General features: G+C 40.7%; 3 protein-coding genes across 6 annotated transcripts in view; all 3 read left to right on the top strand.

Moving 5' to 3' along the window:
• The window catches only part of LOC108892547 (latent-transforming growth factor beta-binding protein 2), an 80,742-nt gene extending 72,514 nt beyond the window's left edge, over positions 1-8,228 (top strand). For all 3 annotated transcript variants that reach the window (XM_018690167.2, XM_051078157.1, XM_018690165.2), the window contains 9 exons: positions 318-452; positions 1,543-1,746; positions 1,846-1,938; positions 2,308-2,436; positions 2,720-2,857; positions 3,488-3,661; positions 3,772-4,050; positions 4,207-4,356; positions 5,861-8,228. In XM_018690167.2, the coding sequence (XP_018545683.1) occupies positions 318-452; positions 1,543-1,746; positions 1,846-1,938; positions 2,308-2,436; positions 2,720-2,857; positions 3,488-3,661; positions 3,772-4,050; positions 4,207-4,356; positions 5,861-6,036 (1,478 nt within the window). In that variant the 3' untranslated portion in view covers positions 6,037-8,228. The remainder of the gene's footprint in view (positions 1-317; positions 453-1,542; positions 1,747-1,845; positions 1,939-2,307; positions 2,437-2,719; positions 2,858-3,487; positions 3,662-3,771; positions 4,051-4,206; positions 4,357-5,860) is intronic.
• Positions 8,229-9,140: 912 nt separating this feature from the next.
• pomt2 (protein-O-mannosyltransferase 2) lies at positions 9,141-16,213 on the top strand. The gene is made up of 21 exons (XM_018690241.1): positions 9,141-9,948; positions 10,038-10,122; positions 10,196-10,300; positions 10,404-10,512; positions 10,774-10,882; positions 11,261-11,420; positions 11,520-11,626; positions 11,728-11,810; positions 12,124-12,233; positions 12,335-12,401; positions 12,511-12,571; positions 12,685-12,763; positions 12,920-13,071; positions 13,216-13,307; positions 13,429-13,505; positions 13,594-13,665; positions 13,752-13,811; positions 13,899-14,004; positions 14,098-14,238; positions 14,686-14,797; positions 15,472-16,213. The coding sequence occupies exons 1-21, from the start codon at positions 9,635-9,637 to the stop codon at positions 15,575-15,577; spliced, it is 2,307 nt and encodes a 768-aa protein (XP_018545757.1). The 5' UTR covers positions 9,141-9,634; the 3' UTR covers positions 15,578-16,213.
• A 748-nt stretch (positions 16,214-16,961) lies between these two features.
• lin52 (lin-52 DREAM MuvB core complex component) overlaps positions 16,962-25,924 on the top strand; it is a 50,158-nt gene continuing 41,195 nt past the window's right edge. For both annotated transcript variants that reach the window (XR_007815167.1, XM_018690240.2), the window contains exons 1-5: positions 16,962-17,044; positions 18,931-19,005; positions 19,102-19,139; positions 19,255-19,321; positions 19,514-19,597. Coding sequence is in view for 1 of the 2 variants with exons in the window: in XM_018690240.2 (XP_018545756.1) it covers positions 17,026-17,044; positions 18,931-19,005; positions 19,102-19,139; positions 19,255-19,321; positions 19,514-19,597 (283 nt within the window). In the remaining variant the exon portion in view is untranslated. The remainder of the gene's footprint in view (positions 17,045-18,930; positions 19,006-19,101; positions 19,140-19,254; positions 19,322-19,513; positions 19,598-25,924) is intronic.

Here is a 25,924-nt window from a genome sequence, read left to right as displayed (position 1 = left end):
TCACCAGACTTTTTGTGTAAAAGATTTTTACTGTATTTAGCAAATTTGCTGAAAAACTTTCAGCATTCTATATTTATTGGGCATCCATTAGGAAAATGTTTCCTCATTCTAGAAAATTATTGATTACACAGTTTTAGAGTGTGCAGTACTTAATAAAGATGTGTATATATCTATATGTCACTTGATACTCTTTCAGTCAGGATAAAGATGGTTATTTCATCCCTGTGCTTTTGCATGACCGTGCCATGACCATGCCGAGCGCACTCCGGTGCGTACGTGCCTGATCCTTTACTGACCTCCTGTCCTGTCTTTCGCAGACGTGAACGAGTGCGAGATGAGCTTGGCGCTGTGCGGGGAGGCCCTGTGTGAGAACGTTGATGGCAGCTTCCTGTGCATCTGCCCCAACGACAATGAGGAATTTGATCCCATCACCAGCCAGTGCCGCTCCCTGGGTAATAGAGCAGGACGAGCGCTCACAGTGACTCACAGGACTTAATTCTCCATCCCATCGTTGGGAGACGGAGTTTTCCCTGATTTAATGAGCCGTCTCTCATTATCAAAACAGCAAGGGTGACGAGGTGGACATAACTTACTCCACGTCTCTTAGAGTATCTTTTGACCTGGCTGTTTCCATTTGTTTTATAGGCTGGGGTTATGGTTGGGTGGGTACAAAAATTTGTGTTAGCCTAATCCCTCGGACAAATGATGAAGTAACTCCTCCAGTGGAGCCAAGCAAATGCCCTAAGGCCCTAGTTACCGTAAACCCATTTCCCCACCAAGACAAACAAGGATAAGATTTAGCTATTGGCAATTAACACTAAAGACACATTGCTTTCTTCCATGCTAAAATGATCTTAAGTGCAGAGGTTACAGATATGCAATGTATTGCAATTTCAGAATGACAGCACAAGCTTTTTGAGTCATGGAAATCCCATCATATCTCCAGCGTGATAGGCGTATGTGTACACGAATTGGGCGTATTTACATTATTAAGCGGCGCGCCCTCAGCGGGGATGTTTTTTCTTCTGCCTGGGCACTAAACCCCAGCTATGCCTTTGTGTACCTTTTTGCCACATTCCGCTGTTTGCTTTTGACGTGTGTTAATCAATCATGTGAGAGTGAATGGTGTGTTGACTCACATGCCAGTGTTTCCATTTGGCTAAGCCGGCAGATTAAGGGTGAAATGCCTGAGCCCATGCCTTTGGACAAATGAGCAGGCTCAGCAGTGGCAGGCCGAGGGTAATACACTACCTGCTGGAGGCATGTGGACGCACTCTGATGCATGAAGAGCACAGGGACACATGACGCTTTTGCTATGCCATGATGTGCTACTGAAAGTTAAAAGACCTACTGTAAATTTACACATTGGATAATCCCACCTCAACAGGGCAATTTAAGTTCAAGCGTTTCTATCAGTGAGCATTTGCCCTCCTGAACTACCAAATCCCTGCCACCTCCACATTTGCTTTTTACTGTACCTAACCATGACTTCAGACCTTCTGACCTCTCTCCCTCCTTACTTTCCTTGTCCATCTACTGCAGCTTCTGTTCTGAAACTTCCTGCTGAAATCCGTCCATCTGCTCCCTCAGACGAGGAGAGGAAGGAGTGTTACTACAACTTAAATGACGCCAACTTCTGCGACAACGTTTTGTCCCGCAATACCACCAAGCAGGAGTGCTGCTGCACGGTGGGGGCCGGCTGGGGGGACAACTGCGAGATCCACGCCTGTCCTGTCCCAGGAAGAGGTACAACAGGAGGCTGATGATCGATTCTGACACTTCATGACTTTTTTTTAAAAGTCCATCTGCATTTCACTAACGAAGCCATTTCTTGGTTTTTTCCAGATGATTATAACCAGTTGTGCCCTCATGGCAGTGGATTATTACCCCTGCCTGTTTCCTCTACAAGGACTCTGGGAGAACAGCGCCCTTACATAGGTACACTCTCTTTCATCTCTTTTTAATCTCTTTTACAGCTTCCCTTCACACAAACTTTACATTGGCACAGAAAGGTCCACTGTCAGCCTCTGTTTCATTTCTACCTGCAGCAACTTTTAAACCCAGATAGACCGACATAATCCCTCACCATATTTACAAGGCTGCCTGTACAGCTCGCCAAGGCTTAATGGGATACCTGCATACCTGACTAATTACTGTAATCGTAGTGTGTCCTGACACACTCTTCTTTACAGGAGGAGTGAGTGACATTTGAGGCAGGGTGCCAGTGTTTTTAGAAACAGAGTTGTTGGTTTCCATCTCACCACTTACATAATAACCGAGGTGTGAATCTTTCTGTCTCCTCCTCAGATGCAAATGAGTGTGAGATGTTTGGATCAGACATTTGTAAGAATGGACAGTGTTCAAATCTCTTTTCTACCTACACCTGTTACTGTCGCTCTGGCTTCTACTATGATAACATCCGGCTTGAGTGTGTGGGTAAGAAATTACATTGATTTATATATATTATTATAATAATATATAATAATATTTTTAAATAATATTTTTAATATTTGAAAGCATCCATATAACAATTACAGCTAAACTGTGCTGCATCAGTCCACCAAAATCTGATGCATACAATCAAAAATGGATTGTAACATCCTAATCTTTTAGTTCAATTTATGGTTTAGTTTGAGTAATTATACTAATGCGTTAGAATGCAATGAGTTATTACTGATGAGTAATGCCTGTGTGTCTCTCCTTGTATATGTGTTTTTAGATTACGATGAGTGTGAATTTGGAAACTGTGAGAATGGAGCATGTGTGAACACGGCCGGGTCGTTCAACTGTTTCTGCAGTCCTCCGTTAGTCTTGGACAGCACACGGCGGCGCTGCGTTGGCCTCAACAACACAGAAGGTGTGACACACTCATACAAAGACACGCACATATTCGTGATATTTGGTTCTTTCTGGATGTTAAAAGAGTAGAGTTTGACAATAGTAGAATTCTCAGTTGCCTGTAGGGGTGAAATGATAACTTGATTATTAATCAATACATTATAGTTGATAAACCCAAAATTAATCTGTTTTGATAATGTAGTTATTTAAATCATTTTCATGAGTTTTTCAAGTAAAAATAACTAAAATTCTTTGGTTTTAGCTTCTCAAATGTGACGATTTGCTGCCTCTCTCAGATATGCGTCATTGGAAATTCAGTATCTTTGAATTTGGGTTCAGACAAACTGAGCCATTCAAATAGAATTAGTGCTCTGGAAATTTGTAATCAATATTCGTTTTGCTATTTTTGATCAAACAATCGACAAATTGAGCGAGAAAATAACCTGCAGATTAATAAATAATGAAAATAATCTTTAGCTGTGAGGTGAGGTGTTCCCTCTGAGGAGGCAGAGTGAACAGTACAACAGGGTGGGTCCTTACAGCTGCACGTGAGCAGTTTTCATCGCAGTGGGTGATTGTAATGGACAGGTTGGATGCATTCACTGTTTTCACAGTCGCTTTCTTAATCCCCAATCATTCTGTCTCCCAGAAACTCTAGAGCCTGATCACAGTGTGCACATGGATATTTGCTGGCAGCGTCTGGAGGGGGACAACATGTGTGCGGAGCCTCTCCAGGGACGCAGAACCACATACACTGAGTGCTGCTGCCTGTACGGCATTGCCTGGAGCGGACAGTGTGCCTTCTGTCCCAGGAGAGACTCTGGTGAGGAGCAGGATAAGACCTTGCTCTCTCTGTTTGATAACTGTCTTTATACTAACACATCACTGTTAATATCCAAAACATAACTCCTCCCTGTGTGCTGTTGTATTCAGATGACTATGCAGTCATGTGCAACCTGCCTCGGAGAGGAGGTGCAGACAGTCTGCGGGAGCGGCAGGGATACGAGTACGGTATTGAGGGGCCAGAGGATCCTGCAGAACCTTTTGTTCCTCCGTACTGGGACAGTTATGGCAACCCTGCAGGACCATATGACATTCCTGAAAGCGTTCCTCTTTTCAATGACAATGACTACAACGTTCAGCAGCCATCTATGCGTGTCCCCATCCCACGACAACCGGAACACCAGCCACAACCAGTGGATTCTTATGCCGGTGGGTATAAGTATCATTCGTTTGCAAGGACACAGTGAAGTAAAGTTTTTCATCTCCAACACGACCTCTGACCTCCTCGTAGATTGTAGCAAATAATTGAACAAGGTTCTTTCTTTAAAATAACCATGTTTTACCTGCATTTCTGTGTCCAAGCAGAGCGCTACAACGGCTTCGAGGGTCTCCAAGCAGAGGAATGCGGAATCCTGAACGGGTGCGAAAACGGCCGCTGTGTCCGCGTGCGAGAAGGATACACCTGCGACTGCTTCGACGGTTACGAACTTGACCTCGACAAGATGGCTTGTATAGGTGGGTCCTCTCCCTCAAGCATCTTTGGCATCTTTCTCAGCAGACCACCCACACATAGACTGTGTGCTCCAAGTGGAAAAAAAAAATGTTCAGGGACTTCCTAGAATCAATAGAGAATCAATCACTTCATTTAATCTCGTTTCAAAAAGCGGTGTCGAATCTTGAAATCAAAGCGCAGTGAACTCTCCCTTCAGGTTTAAGGCTTTTGGAGCCAGGTCTTGGATTAATTTCAGTGAGGTAACGCTTCATGCAGTATATCATCAAGCTCAAGGAAAAGCTTTGAATTTAACAACCTTGCATTAAGTTATGTTTTATGGGAAACTAATGAAAGCGGTGTACTCCTCAAAACCATTGTGTGTGTTACCCTTTGGTCTGAAATTCCCTAGTCACACACTGCCAAGAGTAAGGAGGCCTTGAATCTTAGCCACTCAGTGTATTACATGGGATATTATATCTTTTAAGTGTATTTTGTTTGTTTTGTGAGAAAGTGAGACTGTCTTGTTGTAATGAAACGCTGTGTTTAAAATATTTTGTCTGCGTACAAGCTTATCAGCTCCAAGGCCAGCCCGTTTTTTCCCAAGGCAAGGCGCTCGAATTCTGACACTGTGGAAACATGTGGGAGCTGCGCAACTCATGCCATGCCTCTTTTTATAAATATCACCACTAGCATTTCCACAGCAGAACATGACATAAACAGAAGAAGGGTCATTTGAGATTGACTGCTGTGAAATGACAATCAGACCTCCCATGCTGAGAGAGGAGGAAAGAAAAATCTCTCCAAGGCCAAAATGAAACATAATCCAATGCATTGTTAATTTTACCATCATTCCGAACAGTTCAGCGCTCAAGATGGCTGGGAAGTAAAGTTCACATCCCATCTAGTCGACACGCAACATGACGGCATGTTTGATTAAAGATATACAAGATGAGATATTATGCAACATTTGACCACTGTGTACCTCCAACTCTTTGTGGAACTAATTAAAACATTCTTGTTTATTGCTCACAAGATTGTATAACATTTTCAACAGGCTCATCTCAAGGTCCATTTAGTGGCCGCTCTCAGGCTTTTGATTGCATCCCATGATCTTTATCAGCACATGGAGTTTGCCCAGTTGTCATGGGATTGTATAGGGGTGCAACTAATGATTGTTTTCATTGTTGATTAATCTGCCGATTATTTTCTTTATCCATGTTTGCTCAAATCAAATGTCTTGCTCTGACCAACCAATTTCAAACAGCTGTTTATGAAGGTCATGGGATATGACAGGAAGTTACTTGAGATTAGATTGTTCTGTCAACTACTGTTTTTAAGGCCAAGAAAGAAAGAGAGGAAGAAAGAGGAACAGTTAGAATCAAATTATCAGTCTGAATTATTTTAGCGTTCCAGTGTCCCACCTCTCATACCCATAAGGCCACTCAGCAGCAGATGTGGTGAAGGCAGCTGTTCCAGCTGTGAAATCTCCCTGGTGACTAACTGCTCATGTCTCCTCTTCCTCTGCAGACATAAATGAGTGTGAGGACATCAGCGACAAGGTGCCCTTGTGTCAGAACGGGCAGTGCACCAACACAGAGGGATCCTACAAGTGCACCTGTTTGCCGGGCTTTGTGGCCTCCGCCCAACCGCACAAGTGCATCCCAACGATCCCGGCGTCTGGGCTCAGGGAGACGGAAGACTGAGACAGTGACTGTTGGAGCGCTGGCTTCTCCTGCTCCCTTAAGAAGATCACCTTACACCTTACACTCCCCCTTCTGCCCTTTTTCCCCCCAAGGGCCTGGCACTAAACCTCCAACAGTAACGCTGAAACGTCCAAACTCGTTTCCCTGCATACAAACACACACACAAAAGCACACACTTGCATTCAGCACAAAACACAGTCATATCCCCCCTCAAACACATTCAAGAGGACCAAGAATACAGTGCAGTGAATGTATGACATGGGATTTAGTATTCACCAGATATCCATTTGCCTTAAAGGGATTTTGTGGACTGATATTTTTTTATTCAGTAACCCCAGGCAATTTGATATACAGATATATTTTCCACATTATTTTCTCTGTCACTTCTTTTTTTGTTGTGTTATTTATTTCATCTACATGACTGGCCTCAGCAAACTAAGAAAGCAACCTATTCCAGAGGGCGTACTCAGTTCCTCTTGTTCTATTTGTCTCACCAATTGATTCAGAGACAGTGTGGGGAGATAACAATTGTCTTTTGTAAAAGAAAGAATGTCAGAAGAAATCAGCCACTCATAAAACAGCTTGTGCATCACTGTCAAACCTCATACCAGTATTGTCTCTCTCAGTCATTGTTAATTAGCCTTGGACTAAATGGACACCAACGTTGACAAATTCAAAGAAAGAACCCACAGCTGCCTCTCTGTACTTCAAGATTAACTCCGAGCTGAAGTTGAAGAATCTCTGGACGAAGAACTGGGAAGTCAAGCACAGCCAAACTTTTCACATTAAAAGCTTCAGCCTTCACATGGACATGGAAAGACTATAGATGTATATGATGATCTATATAATGTTTTGAAAAAGGTGCAATAGGTATAACCTGCCTTCCTCTGTTTAACACCATTTTCCCAAAACTTAATACAAGCAATGAAGTAGGAGAAGATGGACTCGGTTGCTGATCCTGATTTTTCTTTTCTTTTTAACAGTATTAACTTGTTTTATACTTGTGTAAAAAAAAAAAAAAAAAAAACAAAACAAAAAAAAACATGCTCCATGACAAGTTACTACGTTATAGCCTAACTTCTAAAAATACAAGAAGGTACGTTAGTTGAAATTATCCACAAATCTCACTGCTTAAACTGTAAAGATTGGTTTTATGCACCAGTGTCACACAGGGAAAAGGATTTCTCCTTCAACTGCAACACAATTGGATCCCATATCTCACACCAGACCATTCCCATGTGTGCATCTCTGAATGCATGTAAAGACAAAGGCTTCGTTGGAGAGGTTTGGTTTATTTTGTACAGATCTAGTACTATGTATTATTTTTGTTACATATTCTCTTAATGCATTATAGCACAACCAATATTTTGTTTGGCATAAAACATAAAGTGTAAGAATCTGGCATTATAGCTTTGTAGATTTATACATGTCTGTAAAAATGTTTTTTTTAAAGCATATCTTTTTATGTATGAGGAGAGTGGCTGACACTGTACCAGAGGAACTGTGTGTATACCCTGCCCTGTGGAGCAGACAATGAAATATATTTTTTGGAAGTGGCAGCACTGTTCTAATCACAGACGTTTTGAGTCTCTTCAACTTCATTACAAAGACAATGCTTTTGAAATGCAAGCACCAGCTTATGTGCATCACAACTTTATGGCTAAATATTAGTAATTGTGAACATTATTTCTTTTAGTCTGTCAGATTTTTTTTGTCATGAATGTATCATAGACAGTATCAACTCACTCATTTGGTTTCTGAATTCCCTGTCATAACTTTTTGTCTTTTATATTCAGGTTTAATTATGGCATTATTCATCTAAAGGAGTGAACTTCTCTCAAGGAAGCTCAGCAGCAACATAAAAGTTGAATTCTAACTTTGGAGACTGACTAAAGTTGATGACTTATGCCCTTAACCTGCATTCATAATCTGCAAACTTACAGTTGAACAAATGCTTCCACTCAATGTCCACTGATATTTACTGTGCTGTTTAAATCATCACCAGAACCGGACCAGAACATTTCTAACATTTAGGACAAAGTTAGAATATTTAAAGCCTTTCAAAACCACAAATAACTCACAATAAATGTCCTGTTGTAAAGCTGTGGTCATTGGCAATATCATGCTCATTCATTTTGTTTACCTCTTGACTGTAATCACTATCAGTCATCAAAATAAAAACATCAAAAATATCTTTCTCTGGTGATTTACTTCAAGAAATTGCACCTGACACACCTTGCATTCTGAACAGTTTAGTGCAGATATGTACACCACATGGTTCGCTGTCACATTGGTGTGTCACTGTGATGGAGTCAGTGGTGTGTGTTCGGCAGTGGTGGAAAAAATATTCAGATCCTCTATTCAAAAAGTAGTAAAACCACAATGTACACATAGTTATCGCCAACTGTAAAACTACTCAAAATATCAAAATAAGTATTTATTTTGTAAAACAATCTGGGTTTTACAATAGTAAATACTAGTGTTATCAAAGTAATTAAGTGTCTGTTTTGGTACAAAGCATTTACATTTTAATGCTGCACCTGGTCAAGGTGGAGTTTTTTTTATTTTTTTATTTTTTTAACTTAAATTGTATATTATTTGATAGTTAAAAGAAAGGAGCATCCTATCCTATTTGCCAAATAAATGTAGTGGAATAAAGAGTACAATATTCCTATAATATCTCTATATCCCTCTGAGATGTATTTAAGAAGCAGAGAATGGAAAGACTTTGAAATTTTACTTACAGTGGGCTGTATTTTATTATGAGCCGCAGACTTTCTATATACAGGCTATTCTCCCGAATATAAATAAATCAGGAGTGGGGACCGGAAATATACGTTGTATTAACAAAATCTCACATTGCCCTGAAAAGAAAGAAAGAAAGAAAGAAAAGGATAATAATAATAATTTGTTATACCATATCCCCCTCTAGTGGCCAAATAGAACTGTGCAATCTTTTTCCAGACGTTTTTCCATAGCTTTTTTCCCCATTGGCTATCCGGGACGAGGAGCTATTCCAAAAGGATTCTGGGAAATTGTGTTTGCTCTGCAATGCTGCGTCCACATAAATAATACAGTCGAATACACCTCCCAGAAACCCCCGCGCTCCCCATGTTGTCGTGGACTCGAGCTGCAACGTACCGTGCTCCAGCTTCTGTTGCTAATGTAAATTTTTGAATGGTAAAACGGTATTTTGAGGCGATAGAGAAAGGTCGACGCTTTGCTTCTCAGTATTTTTTGGAGCCGGATATTTGGTTAGAAAGTAGCGAGCTAGTATAGGTATGTTATTGAAGAAAATGTCCTAATAGCTCGGCGACAATGTAACTGATATTATGTCTGGTAATTTGTTGAGCAGGAAAGGTGTCAGCTTCGCCTTTTTAGACACTACAATACTGAGAGGTGACACCCGGTGTTCTAGTATTAAATCTAATAAATATTTACGCCAAATGTAGCTATTATTCCCTGATAGTTCAGTTATACATCATTTACATGTCTCATTAACTAGCTATTAGTAAATGATTTGGTAGTATAACCAAAATATTGGACTTACCTGGCTTGGAAGGGGGTCTGGTCATTTTAGTACAAGTTTTATTTCCTCATGGCAAAAGAAGAATGTATTACACAATGGAACAAAACAGGGGACACTTCAACACTACGAAACAGGAAAACATTTCCCCTCTCAGAAAAGACCTTTCAAACCCCATCCACTGCTGTGTCAAAGGACAAAAACAGTCGAACCGGTGGACAGTCGTCAGAAGATGACACCCAGTCCTCGAATGGGACATCTGCTCAGTTTTCTGTCAGAGGAAGCTTAGGTACGAACGAGCCCCCAAGCAGAGTGCTGCTGATGTTGGTGGTGGGGCTGTCTTTCTCTACACGCCTCTACAAGATAACAGAGCCCCCTCATGTGTGGTGAGTTCAAGTCTTCTGTAAACATATGCACATGATTTTGAGCATCTGTGCCCTTGTTCTTACATGAAGACTCTTTTCTGGTGTTTCAGCTGGGATGAGACGCACTTTGGAAAGATGGGAAGCTACTACATCAACAGGACCTTCTTTTTTGACGTCCATCCTCCTCTTGGAAAAGTGAGACGACAGATGATCCCTTTCATGTAGAAAAAAGTCACTCTGTTGTTAATCTCCTTCTACTCTTCCCTAGATGCTGATAGGTCTTGCAGGTTACATAACCGGCTATGATGGTACCTTTCCTTTTATAAAGCCAGGAGATAAATATGAACACCACAACTACTGGGGGATGAGAGGGGTATGCCACTTTTCACATACACCCATACAGTCTTTTCACAGTTTTAAAAAGTCATCATATATCATGGGTGTTGATGTGTCTTCCCTGCTGCTTTGCTCTACAGTTCTGTGCAGTGTTGGGCTCCTTTCTCCCAATCTTTGCCTACCTCATAGTGCTGGAGTTGTCTCAGTCTCACACTGCTGCTCTCATCACTGCCTCTCTGCTCATATTTGGTGAGTTATCATCTAACTGTTTCAAAGGGTCACACAACTCAGGTGCATGTTAAAGTTGCAATACACTGACTAACTGCACCTTCCATTTTCTTTGTGTTTCTAAAATAAGAAACAGCACGTAGCTATGGATGAAACCTGCATGTACACAGTGTAGGAGTAGAGAAATAACTCACTGTCTTCATTTTATTTTATCTGTTTTTTTTTTTTTGCTGACAGTATCAAAAGTGTCTTGTCTTGTGCTTCATTTCACCCTCCTGGCAGACACCGGCTGTATCTCCATTTCCCAGTACATCCTGTTAGACCCTATACTCATGTTCTTCATCATGGCAGCAGTGCTGAGCATGGTCAAGTTCAACCAGCAGAGACACAGGTAATTTTAGGTCCTCTATCTTGTCCTGTGCAGTGTAGAGCTGAAACTAGTAGCTGGTCAATCGTAAACAAGTGGATGACTGTTCTTATAAACTGTTCTTATAATTTCGCAACTAATTTTCAGGTAAAAATGCTACACACTCACTTCATAACTTGAGTATTTCAAATTTCACATTGTTATTTATTGAAACTGCTGATTTTTGTAGGTATAAACAGATATAAGATCTTGCTTTGGAATTATGATAATATGATACAATTGTAATTACAGTGCTGAAGCAGCACCAGTATTTTCCGATAAGAACAAATCTTGCTTGCTCTTCAGCACCATGCTAACATACTTGTAAATACACGACTGTTCCCTGCTGGCTGTTGTTTTCAGGCCTTTTACTGCCCCCTGGTGGCTGTGGCTGGTACTGATCGGTGTAAACCTTGCTGGTGCTCTGGGGGTGAAGTTTGTGGGTCTGTTTGTCATCGTCCTAGTCGGACTGAACACAGTCTGGGACCTCTGGAGACTTCTGGGTGATCTTAGCCTCTCACTGGTAAACAGCAGCACATTTTGAACAGTTCTGGTAACTGTCACCATTGATCAGTAATGCTTAAAGTTTGGCCGCTCCTCTGACTTTATTTTCTGGCTCCAGGTGGACATTGCAAAGCACTTTCTGGCTCGGGTTGTTGGCCTCATTCTGCTTCCACTCTTCATCTATGTTACAATATTTGCCATCCACTTTGTTGTGCTGAACAAAAGGTGAGTCTTATGTTACAAAGTGTGATCACTGCTCAGCTCACAGAATACCACATGACATCTACTGCGTTATTCGGGTCATCGTGATTATTCTTTCTCACCAGTGGACCGGGAGATGGTTTCTTCAGTTCTGCCTTTCAGTCTCGTCTAATCGGGAACAACCTACACAATGCATCCATGCCTGAGTGTGAGTCCCAAACACATGTGAATAAAACCACATGAAGCTGCAGCTGTGTTTACTAAAACACCAATAAGAAAATGGAAAAGGAGGTCAAAGAGAAACGTAGGCATTCTTTTAGTGTTGATGACAGCCAGATGGGCTAAGGAGTTTGCCTCACAGTGGAACATATCAGGGTTTTACTATTGAGGCTTACTGTTCCCTTTTATGCTCAGTTCCATAATTTCAGAACTTTTACTGATGTTTTAAAAAGCTTTTTCCATTGACTGTAATTATTTTGTGTGTTTTAATTATGTGATATTTTGTTGTTCTGATGATGCAGACCTGGCATATGGCTCTACCATTACTGTGAAAAATCTCCGTATTGCTGGGGGCTATTTGCACTCTCATTGGCACTTATACCCAGAGGGAGTAGGAGCAAGGCAGCAGCAGGTCAGGCTACAGGTTCAACTGTGAAACATTCACAAACATAACTATATATGTTAAATACCTGTGATCATAAATAAACAGTTTTATTTTGTTTTTCCTTACAGGTGACCGCCTATCTCCATAAGGATTACAACAATTTGTGGCTCGTTCACAGACAGGATAATAATACATGTGAGGAGGTTGATTTACTGTTTAGAGATACCAGTAACATTCATTTATGTCATGAGGATGTCATGTATGAGCAGCTTATTGTTATACTCTATTGTTTACCTGTATTTAGCTCAATCTGGAACCCCTGACCTGGTTCGTCATGGTGACATCATTCGATTGGAGCACAAAGAGTGCGTGTAACACCAACGAGATGCATTACTTAGTCCCAGCTAATTTAAATGATCAGATCTCATTTAAACCTTCCACTGTGTTTTGTAAAGTTAACTTTTTCTGATCCTTTCAGGACAACTCGTAACCTACACAGTCACCTCCACGAGGCCCCTCTGACCAAGAAACACTTCCAGGTTACAGGTTATGGCACTGTGAGTACAGCCCACTTTATCTAAAGCAGCTAACTCAGGACGCGTTACACAATTAATAAGTTGAAGTTACCTTTCACTCCCATATGAAGATGCCAAACTGTTTATTATATCTTTGTGTGAGCTTAACACATCACTGTATCTTTGTTGTGCTCTTAGAATGGCACAGGGGACACTAACGACTTGTGGCAGGTGGAGGTGTGTGGAGGTCGGAAAGGTGACCTGGTGAAGGTGCTGCGCAGTAAAGTCCGCTTTCTGCACCGAGCCACCGGTTGTGTGCTTTACTCCTCTGGGAAGACTCTTCCAAAGTGGTAAAACTAGTCTTCTCTGCTCTGACTTCACCTCCTCCTCTATTTAGGATCCTTTGTCTTTGTGTGTGTGTGTGTGTGTGTGTGTGTGTGTGTGTGTGTGTGTGTGTGGAGTTAAAGTGTACTACAATTTTTGTTTCCTTTCAGGGGCTGGGAACAGGTGGAGGTGACATGTAGTCCATACTTGAAGGAAACTCCAAGCTCTCAATGGAACATTGAAGATCATATCAATCCCAGATGTATAATACACTCATTACTTGTGCTTCTACATTTTTCTATATATTCCTCAATCATTTCAAGATCACTTCAAACGTCAGACACTAACGAGCATGATAATTTTCCTTTTGTATGTTCTGGCAGTGCCCAACATTAGTCTGTCTGTGCTGAAGCCCCATTTTCTGGAGATCTTACTGGAATCCCACATCATTATGATCAGAGTAAGAAACACTGAGAAAATCCATCTGTGCTGAAGGAATGTGTTTTATCAGAAATTATTTGCTGGAATGAAAAAGTGTATCTTTTTAGGGTAACAGTGGCTTGAAACCCAAAGACAATGAGATGAACTCAAAACCCTGGCACTGGCCCATCAACTACCAGGTGCACTGAAAGTTTATTTCTGCGTATTTCAAATTTAAAGCATACCTGTTTTTAACCACAAATGTTCTTGGTTTATTTCTGTGAAGGGATTGAGGTTTTCAGGAGTGAATGAGACAGAGTATCGTGTTTACCTTCTGGGGAACCCTGTAAGTCTTAAGCTTGTCTCATTTTCCCTTTGCTGTTGTCTGACCAGTGCACATTAAAACCCTTTTGATTTAAATTCTCTTTTTCAGGTGATCTGGTGGATGAACCTGGCCACTTTGGGACTGTATCTCATCATGGTGGCAGTGGCATCTGTAGCACTCCAAAGAGGTTTCTCGTTGGGCCCAAAAAGAATGGGTATAATTATTGATAGTGGCACATTTCAGTCTTATAGCTCATGGTTGCAGCAGTAGTAAAAAGGTGAGTAAATGATTTAACTCTGTGTTTCAGAGCACGCTTGTGTGCTTATGAGAGGAGGAGGGCTCCTTCTCCTCGGCTGGCTGCTTCACTATGTACCTTTCTATACTATGGGCCGTGTCCTCTACTATCACCACTACTTCCCTGCCATGCTCTTCAACACCATGCTAACAGGTATCAAATCCCACTACATTTTGCCTACTTTTCCATTCCATTACATAGAGTTGAGGAGGGATGCAGAGATATTTTTTTTATTTTTGTCAAAAATAGTTATTCTCTGAGTCAAAGTCAAATCCAAACACAAAAAGCTGATTCACATATTTTTAGATTCAGTGTGACTTTAACTTTCCCAGGATATCATCATCTCCTTTGTCCACTATTAGCAAACATAAATCATAGGAAAAAAGTTAGCTCCTAGAACTTCCATTTAGTTTTTAGATAGTTGTCTGCACACCTGTGAGTACATTGCACAAGAATTGTATGGGGACTGCTAATTCTAATGGTGCAGGTTTGCCAAAATGTAAACAGATTTTGTCTGCTGGGGTTTGAGGTTTTGATGTAAACAAAGCAGTCATGGTAGTCATCAGGTTCTGGTTAACGTATTCTGTTTCCTTCTCACAGGAATTACACTAGACATCCTATTAAAAAGCGCTGACTTGCTGCTCCGCCCACCTTACTCTGATTGGCTGCAGAGAGTCGGGCAGATGGCATTTCTGTTTACTGTTCTTTACAGGTTAGTCAATAATGTGAAGGATTTTTTTTTTATTGTAGTTCATTCTTAAACTGTCATAAAAAGTATATCATCAGTATGTAATATTTGTCACATTTAATTAGGTTTTTGTGATTATATGGTATTTTTAAACCCATTTTCCACTGATTCTCCCAAAAGGCCTTTGAAAAGCCCCAAAACACATTCATGCACATGCTTCTATCTGCTGTGGATTGACATGAATATGCAGAGTCCATAATAATGAAGCAGTAGTTTGACAAACTATTATTGGCTTTGCTTGACAAATTATTTGCTTCCTTGCTGGCATTTGGATAAAGGACTGATACGAGTCAATTTGAAGCTACAGCCAGCAGGCAGTTAGCTTAGCTGTTAAGACTGGAAGCAGAGGGAAACAGCTAGCCTGTTTCACTTAACTTTCACTTCTGTTTCTTTCCATTTCCAGTGTTTATGCTAAGATAAACTAACTGTCTCCTTGTTGTAGCTTCTCCTTGTCTGTTGTGATGTGGTCAGTTGAGCGTACAGTCACTGAATGTTTAAAATGACTCTGAAAAGTGGCTGAGGGACTCACACTAAGACGTTATTGTTGTGATTTTAGATTACCTCATAACATATTTTCAAGATTAAAAACACATCCTTTACTTTGTGTTAATCACTGTAATCCACTCCCTGTCTGATAGTTTCTACCTGTTTCATCCACTCTCCTATGGCATGACGGGTCCTCTGGCACATGAGCCGGGCAGCGCCATGGCTGGCCTCAAGTGGATGGACTCCTGGGAGTTCTAGTCAGCTTTCCATGAAGATGACACCAATGATATGATGTATAACAACTGTTTGAATATGAGGGACTTACAGTAATCATGTTTCACAGACTTATGGTCATAGAGTGTTTACACAGAGATAATTTTCATAAGGTACTGACTCTGACTGTACACACTACAGTATACTACCTGTCCAAGTATTTCTGTTTCAGAATTTCCAAGTGTTGTAATATAAAGAAAGCCTGACAAGACAGACTTGAATTAGTGCAATATGAGAGCCAGTCTTCTAAAGTATTTGAGAACAAAGATCTAGACACATAATAATCACCAAACTGCCTTAACTCACAACACATATTACATCCTGAACTTAGTGTAGACTGGACTGTATGTGTCACAATAATAAGCTAAAGTGCCTGAAAGGAACTAGTGAGGTTTAAATGTTGCATCTCCATACTCGTCAGTTTTAAAAAAAAATCTTTTGTTACACAGATAAAGGTTATCAGAGAATGTATTTTTGTTTGTCTTGATTGTAGTGTCCGTTATTTTTGTATTCAGCCAATAGTGCTGTCCAGCACTGGCTCCTATTTTGACAGCATAAGACTATTACTGACTCAGTGTTGTGTACATTTCAGTGTGATCAATAAACTATAATATTCTTGTAGTCTGTGCTTACTTATGTTAATATTATCAATGGTTCAACCTAAAATAATTTTGTCAAAAAATTTTACTTTTTCTTAAAATTCTGTTCTACTTGTTTCCACATCTACTTAGCAACCACTGTGAATGAAATACAGACTTTGACCTGTCCTGCGGAATAAAAGTACATCGTCTCAAAATTAATTTGTGTGAATGTGAGCATGCAGACAAGTCTTGGGTGAACCAACACACTCAACACAACCCTCCATAACAAGTTATATTCACTTTGGTCTACATTGTCACCAGTTACCCACATAGCTTCATGTCAAGCTACAGAGCATGTCTACTACTACTGACAAAGAATTATCTTGGACCACAGTTTAAGTTCAAAACTGCTATTTTCTGTACACTTGCATGAGGTATACTTTATTGTTATCATTTTATAATTAACCCGTGAGGAACCAGGAGAGCCTTATTGAGATGAGAAACATCTCTTCATAAACAGAGTAAGACAGTCATACAAAATTTGCCACAAAATTAAAAACAAATAGAAATGTGCTAATAAAACCATGAAAAATTAGAAATGATTAAAAAATATGAAATTTTTTCAAGAGTTTGGATCCTGGAAATAACTTGAATGGTACCTTAAAATAACCTCACAAAAATGTCTAATACGTTACGTATATAACACCGTTTTACCTCTCTGTCACCGTGATGCTGTAATTGCAATAACCCAGTTGTCCGTCTGGTGGCGTGTTTGTGAAATACACCGGTACACGTCAACTCAGAGTACGGCTGCTATTATTGGTTGTCGCTCGTCACGTGTTTATTTTGAAGATGGCGTCTCCAAATGGAGGTAAATTCTAATTCCTTACTCTGCTACGCCGTGTATAAATTGTAAATTTGACATTATTAAGGGCACTAAACCGTAAACTACTCATACGGTGTCTTACACTAACATCCCGAGACAACGGGACACACATGTTAGCGCTGTATTTTTACTGTTTGGTGATGTTTTTCCTTCCTTGGCTAAAGGGAAGCACAGCAGACACAGAGCCTGAACCTAACGTACAGCTTCACCCAAAACATACACAGCTACTGCAATACAGAGAGGCTAAATCACCTCTGTTTATATCGTGGCTAACAGTTACCGTGTTTTGTTTCACTACTAATCACTACGTCGTGATTATTTATGGATTTTACTCACGGTTGCTGTCGATTTTTCACGCTTCGTTTCGAACACAATGTTATTTTCACTGACTTTTGAACATTTTTACAGTAAAGCCTGCATACAGTGTACTGTACATACCCTGTTCTCACGTCTAAAGGCAAACATGTACAGTCTAAAGCCTAATACAGCTGTTGTGCTATACCGTGTTTTTTTATGATGCCTATACACAGTAGTGCAGGTCTTTAGACACTGCCACAAAGGTGTTTATTTCAGTCTCAATATCGGTTAATCTGCCGATTGATTTTTTGATTAATTATTTGTTATATGAAATGTCAAAGAGATCGTGGAAACGATGCCAGTTACAACTTTGCATAATCTAGGGTGATGTCTCAAAATGTCTTGATTTGTTTGAGGAAACAGTCCAAAACTCAAAGATATTCAGTCATTTCAGAAGCAGGAACCAGACAATGTTGAATTTTTCACTTTTTTGCTTGAAAAACTACTGAAATTATTACTTGCTGATATATTTTTCTGTCAATCTACTACTCAGTTAATCTGCTAATTGCTTCAGCTCTAAGGTGTTTAAATGTTAAGGTCGTGTTTGCTGCATTATTCCAGGGTTGTTTCTAATATTCTGCCTCCTAATGTATATGAGTAGAGAGGATATAAAATTAGAAAAACCCCTTATGTAATGTACTGTAATTCAGTACAATTTCATCTTTAACCATGCCCTCCATAATAAACATATAATCACATTTATGCATTGGATGTACACACGCTAGATAAGCTACAGTTGTCTAACCAGGTCACAAACCAAATTGCATTATTACAAAATATATGAGGACATATTTTAAATGTAGAATTTCTAAACTATGTCTCCGAATGTATAGCTTTCTATTTATTTATTTTTGTCCTCTGTTATGTCAGCCAATTTAACACACATTTTCTATATGTTTTGTATATGCATGTTAATGTGCCACCACATGACAAGGGCTGCAACTAATGATCATTTTCATTGTCTGTTAACCTATAAATATTTTCTTGAGTAATTCCTTTTTCTCAGGTCTTGTCTGATTAACAATCCCAAAGATATTCAGCTACTATCATGTTTGACAAAGAAAAATATCAGATCCTTACTTCAAAGAGGCTGGAAAGAGCAAGTGTGGCAAATTACATATTTATTTATTTATTTTTTAAGTAAGTAGAAGAAATAAAAACAATCTCTGCAGCAAACCGACATCAAAAAATGAAGCCTTTTTCAAATGTTATTTAACTGTTATTTGTTATTTGATAAACTTAAATAGGAAACAAGTAGTAATTGTGGCTCATGTACGTCAGTACTTAAAAGTCGACTGGTTTAACTGTAGAAGTGAGTTTTTTTTTTTTTTAACATTTTCATCCTACCTCCTCCACTTTTGTTGTTCAGAAGTGTACATGCAACAAAAAATTTACTCAGTACTTCTAAGTCCACCAAAACCAGCAAGAAACGTTCATCTGTGTTCACATTGTGATCATTATTTATCATTTACACATTTTCCATAGTAAATGTTTAAAAAATTGTGTCGTGATAGGTGACGACTTTGAGTCTTCTCTGCTGAGTTTTGAGAAGTTGGACAGAGCATCGCCAGACCTGTGGCCAGAACAGTGTAAGTTTACATTCTCTCTGCTCTTGTGTCATTAGTCATGATAGAATTGTGTTTAATGTTGTTTTAATCTGAATTATCCTGTAATCTCTCACACAGTGCCAGGAGTCGCAGAGTTTGCTGCATCTTGTAAAAATGTGAGTCAGATTCACCATGGCTTGCTTTGATTTACAAACTAGATAATTAAATAAACTTTACATAGTGTACTATATAAGCCTGTTGTGTAAATCTTTGTTGTGCTTTACATTATAGCCCATCACTAATTCACCTCCCAAGTGGATGGCTGAACTAGAAAGTGAGGACATTGAAATGCTGAAAGGTATGTACATGTATAAACAGAGATATTGTTATTTTTGAAATATTTACAGTGTACCTGCAACACTTGGTGTTAAACAGGATGATTGTAGTGAGTGTGGGCAGAAACAGCATTAAAGTAATAATCCCATCAAATGGGATAACATTTTGCTAAAACTAGTTACAGGAGCTAAGAGCTTTCATTATCCTTCTGTAGAGCTGGGGAGTCTGACCACAGCCAACCTGATGGAGAAGGTCAAAGGACTTCAGAACCTCGCTTACCAGCTGGGCTTGGAGGAGTGTAAGTGCATGAGCAACACAACAGAGCAAGCAACAGTAAAGACAATATTAGAATAAAAGGCATGGGGATGATCCAACCTGAAGGTGCCTTGATATTAAAATGTTAGTTAATCACATGTTACCACTAGATGGTGCTCAAAGCCTGTCTGTATCTAACTGGTGGATTTCACAACATCCTTTCACATTCAAAATGTAAACAGGTTGACTTCCCACAGGCTTTTATGTTCGTATCCACAGACAGAAAAAATAATATAGAAAACATACTTTAAACAATTTAGAATCAGCTCTCTGTCCTTGGCAAATAATATAAATAAGTTGACTTTGAGGTCTTCAAATAAAGGATTAGGGTCAATCTTGTTAAATTGGAAAGAGGTAAGAAACAAGGGCATGCTCACAAGAGCCCATACAACAAGTGCTCAAGCATTTGATGGATGCAAAATCTAGTTTTTAATCCATTCCCCACTACCTCCATTGTCATAATCCCTGTTGAGTGTGGATTAAAGAGATGTAGATAAGTGCTCATATTTTCCTAAGAGAAAAATGGGTATTTATTTTTCTGGTGAAACAGCACACAAGCATTGACAAATTGTGGTATAGCTGCCCTTTTACTGGGATCAGATATATAAATAAACATACACAGAGGATAAATCAGTTAAATTCAATCAACATGTCTGCGCATAAGAGTAAAGTGACCTGATGTGGAGAAAGAGCAGCAGAGATGTTGTTCTTTTGGCTTGTAATGAGTGCACTGCTTTGTAAAAGTCCATAAAGACAGTCTGTACTTATGAATCAAATGATGATAAACAAAATCTGGAGGGGCTTTGAAAATTTGAGAGATTTATAAGTAGAAACTTTTTTTTTATCTTGAGAGATCATAAGATTTTAGGCAGGGGAGTTTGAGTGAAATGTTTAAGATTTCTTGTGATGCTAAAATGCACAAATATATAAATGAGCAAACTGCATGAGTCAAGAAAGCCTTGAAAAGAGTAAATGCATATTAGCAGGCAACAGGAAGCAACTATAGATTGTATACCATGTGATGTATTTGCATAGATCACAAGTCACAAATTAATTTTGTTGAGAAAGTGTCTAATCTCCCAGACTTCTTTGAACCCAGAGAAGCATGTAATCTGGCTGGTATAAAGATGTTAGCTGTCATGGGTGCAGGACTGCAGGCTTTGCAATCATGTCATGTACCCCGGAATGACGGGACACAATGATGGTTATTATTGGTGTCGGAGCAGCCCTGTAATGGGTGCCTGTTTAATGCTCTCTGGTTTAATTTTCTCCTTTTCCTGGCTGTCAGGGGAGGCCTTGTAAATCTCGGCTACTTTTTCATCATGTTTGTGCACTCTTCGCTACCCATAAACGAGATACCGCAGAGTCGCGGCAGAGCGAGGGCAGGAGGACAGGATTTACTGCCCCTCCCCCTTCAACATGTGGACCATTAAAGAGGGAGCTGGTTAATGGGCAGAGCACAATCAAGCTGTGAAAACTCACCCACCCGACTGCGGTGAGAAAGGGGACCTGAACCAGACATTCCCCTATGGTTAGAATACACCTAAGCAGTACTAGTGCTGCTTTCTGCTTTTTCTTGCAGATTGTGCACATACTGCTGCACACTCATGTTTGTACATAAATATTAACATAGATATGAAGGGAGCATGTGCCCACCCCCCCCCCACCCCCAATAATGGTTGCGTGATGCTGGCTCGTCTAGTCCCACAGGGGCTTGACGCGTGCCTCTTCCTCAGGCCCCAGCTGTTACTCCGCCCAGTGATGAATGCCCCTGTCGTGGGCTGCTGAGCGCCGGCATCAAGCCCCGAGTCTCTGGGGGAAGCTGAGGACTCTGATAAGTGCTGTTATTGGAGGTAATTGAAAGCTGAGTGTTCCTTTGGGATGCGCCGGAGGGCCTCGGCTATTGAGACGGCTGGTAACATGGCTGCTGGAGGTGGTGATGGTGCTCTATCACACTTGTGTGCTCAAGGCTACTGGCGACCATTTAACACTTGTCTTGCTAGTACGTGCTGTTAATAAGCAAAGGGTTTTACTTTAGACTCTGCCTGTTAACTTAGATTTTCCTCAAGTTGTGTGTTTAGTGTCATTGTTAATGTATGTCCAGTTTGCAGTTTACAAAAGATTGACTCACAAGCATCCCTAATGGTTGTGAAATCTCATCCGTCTCACGGACTAACATAAGAATTTTCATTGTTCTTCTTGCCCAGATATAAAATATCAAACACATTCAAGAAAATGTCTCACTTTGTAAGCCAAGAAAAAGACGACCTTTACTTTAGGCAATATCACCATATTACAACGATAAATACTTTTAAATGTAGGTGAAACAGCCTCACTCAGTGTATTCTGGGTGTAGGACCACCTGTTGTCACCTGTGTAACACCACAGAGCACCTCTTCTCTGCTGTCATGCCACCGGGTGTAGACCCGGGCTGACCCCTGTTGCATCCTCCCGCGTGAAGGTGAGGCTGAAGGTCACCCTGCCCTGACAGCTCCTAATGGGCCCTGCATTCACCGCCACCACCTCCTCCTCACCCTCAGGATCAATCTTCGGCCTATTAGGAGCGCGTTGCTGCTGAATATGATTGCATTCACTGGGCCCCACCGGTGCTAATGTGCCTCCATCAATCCATCAGGGCGGGCTGACCGCGGGGCGGGCGGTTATGAAGTGCCTTAGCTGACAGCAGCTGAATGAGGAACAGGGGATGCCTCCCCACCACCGCTGTTACCACCCTTCCTCCTCCTCCTCACCTCTACTACTCCACTGTGCTCGTCTTTTCACCTCTCCCCCTGTGTCTCTGTGGGCTCGTATCTGCGATGAATGGCAGTGCTGTAGTGTGTTTCCTTGAAGGTGGCTCCTTCACTGTAATGAAAATGAAACAATAATCAAGAATGGTTCAGTTTAGAAGCTCAGTCTTTATCATCTCAGTAACCTTGGACCTTGTGTGGTCAGTTCTTTCAAAGTGGCTCCCTCACAGTTATATTTTAAATTACAGGGTGTGCTGTTACATAATGTCGTGTTCCATGGTTGACTCCTTCCTCGGTGTAGCAGGTTGCAGCTGTATCTGATAGAGCCTGTCCGTATCTTAAGCAGGATCAGTGTCGGAGCTGTGTGAAAGAAGAGGGAGGCAGAGCTTAACACACACACACACACTCAAACACCGCTCCTTAGTTCTGCCTGCCTGCTGCCTCCCTGAGCAGATCGGAAATGACACCTCATTTCCATAAAGGCATTAGGAATTCATTGGATTTTCTTTCCCAGCTAATCATAGTGCGGGTGTAAAACCTTTTAGGCTTTTTAATGAATGATTTTTGACTGATTGCCTATTAATAAGGACACCTCTTGAACAGGCATAGGCTGGGGCAGGGGTTGGGAGGTGCAGATGTGTTTGTTTTGGTGTGCAAGTGTGTATGTGTGTGTGTGTGTCAGCCAGGCGAAAATGCATTGGAGAAGGAGGAAGGGGAGGGGGAGGAGGAGGAGAGGAGGGGTGGGCCCACTCGGCTGGGACATAAAGAGGAACCAGTGGCTCCCCTGGGAAATCACAGCTCGTGTCTGCATCTTAAATATCCCTGTGAAGTATCAATAAGTGGGTAATTGAATTTTGAACACAAACATGAGCGTCAGGTGTATGTGTTGCAAGGCGGGGGTGTTTGGGGTGTGTAGGGCGGGGAGGGGGCTGCATAGGCTGAATGTGTGCGCCTCATGTTTCTTTTCTCGTGTGTTTGTGTGTGTCATCTCCTCTGTGTCTCCCTTGTCCCCGGGGAGGAGGGCAGTGAAAGTGGATGTTAAATCCATTAAATAAAGCTTACAGGCCGTAATAGCTGAGCAGCACTCAGAGATGGGCAGTGAGGGTCAGATAAGTCCTCTTAACTCTTAATGAAAGTGAATTGGGGCAGTCACGGCCAGGGTCCAGGACTCCAGTTAACCCAGGTGGTCATCTGTCTTCAGAGCTAACAGGGGTCCGGCGGCTCACCCGGGAGCGTGCCATCTAGAGAGGCGGGCGGGGGGGGGAGAGCAGAGTGATGATTACTCTCATTTTATACACAGGGGAGTTGTGGTGGGGGCTGGGAGTGGGCTGTGACAGTGACACCCAGCTCACTCACCGTAAACGAGGGGAAAGTAAGATGTTACACCATAGCGTTTCCTTTGCATTTACATTCCAGCCACCTGGGATTTACCAAATTAAAATAATTTGCCAGAGTAGAGCAGAAAATTGCTGAAACAAACCACAGAATTGTCTTATAGTGTAAACATTACCTATTGTTGTTTAAGAGTAAAATGTAAAAAAAAGTACAATTTTAAATAGCTTCAGGCTTTAGGGCGTAGTTTTCTTCATATAAAAATGAATCTCCATTGTTGCCATGTACATCCAGAGGATTACTGACCTGATGTGGGAGCTGGAGTTAAAGGAGCCAGAAGCTTCTAGCAGGCTCCTCTGTTATCTGCTCCATGGTGGCCTCTCAGCCAACATGCTATAAGCCCTCAGGCTAATCATAACCTGGCTAAGCTCTGTTTGTTTGTATATTGTGTGTGTATGGATGAAAATGATGATCAACTTTAAGTGAAAATATTATACAGTATAACGTGGCTGTGCTTACTAAAGTACCATGTTAGACTATAATAGGATCTCAGACCAGTTAGGGCTACATGATAATTAGATAGCAACAAATCAACAGGGCAAGGAAATGGCCCGCACAATCCATAAGGTGTCATTTAGTATGGATGGCAGCCGTAACAAGATGCTGATTAACTTAGTGCAAAATTAGTAATTGACCTTTCTAATCAACTAAATAAATCTCTAAGTCCCCCTAATCAGTATTGATCTCCCCTGTTGTATGACAAAGCCTGTGTGTGTTTGTGTGAGTGTGTGCGCTCAAGTGTGTAGGCATGTGCTTTTGCGGCTGTCTAACCTCACCTGTTTATGTTTGTCTTACAAAAATATGCAATCGCTTGTGGGAAAAAAACATTCTTAAGTACTGAACAAGTTAGTGCAGCAAAGTTGAAATCATCCATTTATTGTCACAGCTTTTCCAAGACATTTCTTTGAGAATTCATTTTTAACATGTTTACTGCTGTTAGCATAGACCTTTTTCACAAAACATTTTGACTTGTCTCAGGTAAATTAATAACAGCTCAGTTCCAGTGTCAGGGTCCTGGTATTTCATGCTGGATCACTATCTCATTAACCAACCATCCTTCCATCCAAATGAAGCACAAATTTTACACAAATTTCCAGATAATCAGCAAATGAAAATGTGAATGAATGCTGTTTCTGTCCACCACCCTTTTGTAGATATTAAGAGTTGGGCACCTTATGATGAATAGGGGATGACAGTAATTCTCTAGCCAGGTACCAATAAAACATTGCAGAAGTAGGGGGTGCAATGAGATGATGTAATTGAAAGAGCACCAGTCAAACTTCAAACAAACAAAAACATGGTGGAAAATGTGGTAGATATATGGCATTTATATTTGTTTTGTGTATCAATTTGAGGAAAGTTACAGTCTCCTCATCACAATCACAAGTCACATATGATACACCAACTTTACACCAACCTCTGGACTTTTTTGTTTATTACTTGCTAGCATTTCCATTCTGGTATTTTAATGCCCAATTTGAAAATACAGATAAAAACAATGTTATTAGTAACACACACTTTTCTTGCTTGACAAGTCAAAATGTTTGTGACTATGACTATTTCAGATCTTTAAGTAATCTCACTATGTTCTATGACTTATACACATAGATGTTGTAATAACTTGCTTAAGTTTGACTTATGTTTGTTGGCCCACCCTCACCCTGCCAATCACATCACGTTTCCCCATATTTCCTTTTTTATAAAAAGAGAGCAGCATATTATAAATTGAGAGCTGATTTATGTTTAATGGGGTCTTTAATATGATGATATCAATGCTTCGACTTTCTATCTGAGTAGCACGAGGCTGAACTGAGCCGTAATTAATGAGACGCTCAGTGGGGTGAGGGGTCTCAGGAGGAGTGGCTCAGCCATCCTTGATCTGTTTTACAGTTTGGGCTCATCAAGAGATGGAGAAAAAGATAACAAGAGATAGAGAAGCATGACACCTTAAAAATCTAAAATATTAACTGCAACCCTTTACTATTCCTAGTAGAACTGCTTTTAATAATAGACTGACATCAGTGTACTTGCGGTTTTAGGGTCATCTCAGTGTAATTACTTTTCCTCACCTAATTTTGATGGCTTCATTTTAATCTGAAGCACCCTATGCATCCAGGGGTCCCCTGATGACTTTGTTTAGGGTGATTTGAAGAGACAGCAAAGTGCAAAAT

The sequence above is a fragment of the Lates calcarifer genome, linkage group LG19, assembly GCF_001640805.2.
Source record: "Lates calcarifer isolate ASB-BC8 linkage group LG19, TLL_Latcal_v3, whole genome shotgun sequence".
NCBI classification, from domain to species: Eukaryota; Metazoa; Chordata; class Actinopteri; family Centropomidae; genus Lates; species Lates calcarifer.
Note: the sequence above shows the minus strand (reverse complement) of the source record. Positions and strands in the feature narration are given on the sequence as shown.